The sequence below is a fragment of the Phyllopteryx taeniolatus genome, chromosome 1 (assembly GCF_024500385.1).
Source record: "Phyllopteryx taeniolatus isolate TA_2022b chromosome 1, UOR_Ptae_1.2, whole genome shotgun sequence".
NCBI classification, from domain to species: Eukaryota; Metazoa; Chordata; class Actinopteri; order Syngnathiformes; family Syngnathidae; genus Phyllopteryx; species Phyllopteryx taeniolatus.
Window position 1 is genome coordinate 1411837 of NC_084502.1, and position 5042 is coordinate 1416878.

At 46.8% G+C, this 5042-nt stretch overlaps 1 protein-coding gene across 1 annotated transcript; it reads right to left on the reverse strand.

Moving 5' to 3' along the window:
- Positions 1-523: 523 nt before the first annotated feature.
- Positions 524-4167, reverse strand: LOC133483728 (fidgetin-like). The gene has a single exon (XM_061785374.1). The coding sequence runs from the start codon at positions 4138-4140 to the stop codon at positions 1939-1941; it is 2202 nt and encodes a 733-aa protein (XP_061641358.1). The 5' UTR covers positions 4141-4167; the 3' UTR covers positions 524-1938.
- Positions 4168-5042: the final 875 nt, after the last annotated feature.

Sequence of the window (5042 nt, forward strand, 5' to 3'; positions counted from 1 at the left end):
CATGCGATAGATGTCAAACAGGTAGACGGAAATAATAGCAAATAAAGACCCTAAAACAACTATTGGTAACATCAGCAACAGCCACCAGAGGGCAGAAGGGAAAGTCTTAAACGTGAATCGAAGTAGCTACACGAGATGCTAACTACACATTTACAAAAGAATGGAAAGGCCAAGCTGGGATTCGCCAAACTGGATAGAGACAAGCCTACAAAAATTATTCGCCAAACTTGTTGGACTGCTGAGACAAACCTTCATCAAAGCAATGTTGGGGTAAATTTGGATCTGGTGACCCCAAACGAGGTCATCTGTGAGTGGCGGTAATGTCATGGCTTGGGCTTGCATGGCGTCTTCTGGGACGGGCTCACTCCCCCTCAATCAATCAACAACATGATGGCAACAGCAAAATGAACTCCGAAGGCAGCAGGAACATTTTGGCTGTCAATTTAAAGAAGGATGCAACCAAACAGACTGGGAGATTTTTCATTATGCCCCCACCCCCCTTCAAAAAAATCTAATTTTCATCTTTTGATGTCAAACCCAAATGTTTTAAGTCTACAGCATACCTGTAAGTAAAGCAATGGACCTCACTGTTCCAATACTTTTGGAAGAAGTGTATAACTATAGATGTATTTATATATACAGTACATATACACAAATATAATACAAATTTATAAGACCACCACCCATTGTAAGGTTTATGCTCCAGATTCAGACTTCAAATAAATAGACAAATGTATAAAAATGAAAAGTGAACAGTATTGGTAATTACCAACATGTTTTTCTTTCTGTGCTTCATCTGCATGTTAGCTCTTTAAATGAAATATTTTTCATGCTATAATAGAACATTTCAAAAAACACATTATTTCTTGATTCCAATGTCAAGATATAGTTATTTACCAGCGTTTGTCAACATAAAAATGTGTTTAAATTGCCCGCTTGATGAATTACTTTAGAGAGCTCACTGAAATTGAAAGTCAACACTGAAGCGCTACACGATGTCAGATTATCTCTTCGTGCCTTCATGTCAGGTGGTCTCATAAATCTGTTCAGAATTGCATATTTTAGGGATGTAACGATACGCCCAAAATCACGGTTCAGTACACATTCGGTACAGTCAGGGAAGAAAATGCAAAACAAAGCATGTGGTTTGTATAAACAAGAACAAATTGAACAACATTTGAATTGATTGCAGTAAATTCTTAAATAAATTAAAGTTATTTCCAGGTTATGGACATTTGCAGCGTGCGGGTTTACTGTTTAGTTCACTTTTTCACCTGTGAATCTATATTCTTAATCGATATTCTTAATCTATATTCTTGCAAATTGACCATTTGGAGTTGGTTACTGGCCGCTGTAACATGGTTTACGAGCTAGAATACTCTTACTGGTTTTCTGTTGATTTGCAACTTTATATGTAAGCTAACTTTGGCAGTTAGCATGGCGTCGGTGTCTGCTCCCACTCTCGTTGGCTCAATGTGTCACGTTGTCACTCCTCGAACTCTTGTAGCGATAATGATACTTGGAAGAAGTGGAAGTAAAGACTTCAGCTAGCCTGCAGCCGGTGCAACGCAAGTTAGCTTTGATCACTTAGCGTGTCTTCAGTGGCTCCCGAGCAACCGTGAAACCGGGGAGGCCGGTAATGCCGGTCGGCCGTTTGGAATTGTTTTGGCTCGATCCAAACAGCCCGGCAGAGGCTGCCGACATTTTCTGTTGTTTTTTTTACGCACTTCACACAACGTCGGTACATTCCCGAATGTTCTGTACCGAAAAATCCAAATTCAAATACGGGTAGCCTACCGTTACACCCCTAGTATATATACATACTGTATAGTGTATATACAAATACTGCAACACCGGAGTGAATTATTTTCCGTGAGGCCTTACTGTGTTCTTTTCCCTTCCTGAAGAAATGGGCCTCTATAAATCAAGCATGTCCTTTTATTGTCTGCATCCAAACATTTTGTTCCACTCTGTGTGTATATCGATCTCTTTTTGCGATGCACTGGGATGAAATTTACAAAAGACCCTCTCAAAGTCCTGGTAGGTTAGCGGCCTAATCATACTGGCCATCTCCATGCCCTGTTGAGTGGATATGTGTAACAGACCCACGTGGGCCTCCTGGCAAAGTCTGGACAGCTCAAGTCCCGAGAAACCTTCAGTGTGTCGGACCAGCAGTGCCAGCTCCTCCTCGCTCATGCAGTACTTGTGCTGGGATCGGGTGAGGAGCTGGCTGACCATTTGGTGCCGGGCTGCGCTATCGGGCAGGGATACCAAAATCCGGCGAGCAAAATACCTGTGCAATCCCTCATCTATGTCCTGGGGTCTGCTTGTGGAGCAAACCACAACCACTTGGTGCCGTCCATCCACACCTGAGCCCATTAGAAGTGAGTCCAGCTGGGAAAGTAGCTCCCCCTTTAGTCTGTTAATGGGACTTTCTTCACCGAGTTGCGCCGAAAGCAGCATGTCCACCTCACTAATGAACAGTACAGATGGTTGACGGCAGCGCGCTACCAGGAAGGACGCTCGGATAACTTCCTCCCCATCTGTCAGCCACTTGGTGACTAAAGTAGACCCACTGAGTCGAAGGAATGAAGCCCCGAGCTGGATGGCCAGGCAACGGCCGAGCAACGTCCTGCCGCTGCCTCTTGGGCCAAACAGCAGCACACAGCGTGGGGTGGGTCCTAAGTTTCTGAACATGTCAGGGTGTAGAATGGGCCATAGAACCTCCTCTTTCAGGGTTGCTTTGGCCAGTTCTAATCCTGCAATGTCACTCCAGTCCATGGGAGGGCCCCGCTGAACAATTTCAGAGGTTACCAAGTCCAAGAGGTGAGGGTCACAGGTTTTTAGCTGCTCTTCAGCAGAGCGTGAGGAGGACATGGTTGAAGAGGAGGGAGCCCTTGAGCGGGAGTGACAGATACGATGATCTTCGGCAGTTTGTTCGCTGAGGGGCGGGGTTATAAAGTTGACGAGGGAGTTTGCCATGCGAGCGCCCCCGAGTGAGGAAGAGACATAGGCTGGCGGAGATAGTGGGTTGCTCGTTGCCTGGCTGCTATACTTTCTCTGCTGCTGCTCCGAAGGGATTGTGGACTGCTTTTGTGGATTAAAGGGTAGAGATGGCTTCTCAGCACTCCGATCAAAACTACGGCCATTAGGACTATTACAGCTTCTGTTTGTGCTGCTGCTGTCAGCCACTCTGTACATCGGGCTCTCGGTTGAGCTTCGAGTCTGTTCATAGCCAAAGCTTGCATAAGAGGAGTCGATATCTCCCTGGCCTGTCACGTAGAAGGCTTTCCTCTTCAGCAAGTTGGAGGAACAACTGTTAAGAGGACTCGGGGTGATTGGGGTCAAGTTATGGTTATGGTATGGATACGGGGGGAGGGGTGTTGGTGCGGCAATGCCCGAGGGGATGTATGAGGACGGTGGGGGCGCTCCCCCGGTGCTGTATCCAGGCCCGACTGAGCTCTGGCCAGGGTATCCTGCAGTGGGGTAATTGTAACTGGACAAGTTTGGGGAACTTCCATTGTAAGTAGAGTGAGATGGTGGTGGAGGGGGCTGCAGGGAGGGATGTGCCGGGGCAGGCACAGACTGGGAATTGTAACTACTGTGCAAGTAGGAACCGCTGTAAGCGACGCCAAATTCCTGAGACGGCAATGAGGATGAGTGGAGTGTGGTGGAGGTGTGGCTTCCGCAGCTGCTGCTGGAGTAGCTGGGCTCACTCAGAGTGCTGGAGGCAAGACCAGGAGAGCTGCACAAGCCAGTTCCCACTTCAGAAGCTGCTGCAACCCCTCCCTTGCGGATGGGAACCACCTCAGGTATGCAGCTCATTGGATAGACGCCGTCCTGCCAGGGTTCTGGTTCCCCCTTCCGTCCGTTTAGCCCTCCCGGGACACTGGAGGCTTCGGGATAAGAGACGGGTAATTCCAGGATGCCGGAATATTTCTCTGCGTATTTCTTCAGCATGTTGGAGGCGGTGAGGGCCGAGATGTCATCGTTGGCCCAGGCGTACTGGTAGGCGGCGGAGCACTGCAGGTGGCCGGGTACTACGCGGTAGGGCTCGGCCTTGTGGGCTGGAGAGCACGTGGTCGAGGAGATGTCAAAATGCTGTTCGGCCCACTTGCTTTGCTCAGGATGCCACTGCATCTTCAACCCTGGGGAGAGAAAAAAAAAGACAACACATGGGTAAATACAGTACATGTAATAAGGACGCAGCATTCCGACTGTTTACAATACGTACAGGCCTCGAAAGACTGACTGAGAACCTGAGGGCTTCTTCCAATTTTCATTTTTGCTTTGGAACTTTCCTTTCCTTCCTTTGCATGTTCTCCTCGTGCCTGCGTGGCTTTTCTCCGGGCACTCCGGAGAAAACATGCAGGGCAGGTTGATTGAAGACTCTAAATTGCCCGTAGGTGTGAATGTGAGTGCCAATGGTTGTTTGTTTCTATGTGCCCTGCGATTGGCTGGCGACCGGTTCAGGGTGTGCCCCAAGTTAGCTGGGATGGGCTCCAGCACGCCCGCGACCCGCGTGAGGACAAGCGGAACGGAAAATGAATGAGTGACCTTTCCGAGCCGAGCCGAGCGAGATGACCCTGAAGAACTTGGAGGACAGTTTGTTCGAATTCCAAAAGTGTCACAGAAAAGTGCCTCGATGGCACCTTTGGCGTAAGTTTCAACCTTTACAGAGTTTACAGACTACGCGTAGACGCTCGGGAGTTTCACGCTAGAGACTTATAAAATAATTCAGTAAACCTTTGATTTTAATTTTTTAAAATATGTATAAAACAATTGATTTGAATTATATATATATAGACAAACATGAATCAAGTATACAGTCTTTGTGAACAATAACAATGCGAACATAAACATTTGCCTCTATAATTGTAAGACGAACATTACTGTCCATACAAAAAAACAGCTCTAAACACAAAATATTCTAAAATACGGAAACATTTGAAAGGGATAAAACTTCGAAGGAGAGAGGAAAAAGTACAGAAAACGAACACAAAAAATAAACCTTTGCTCCAGACTTTTTTCCATGAAATATT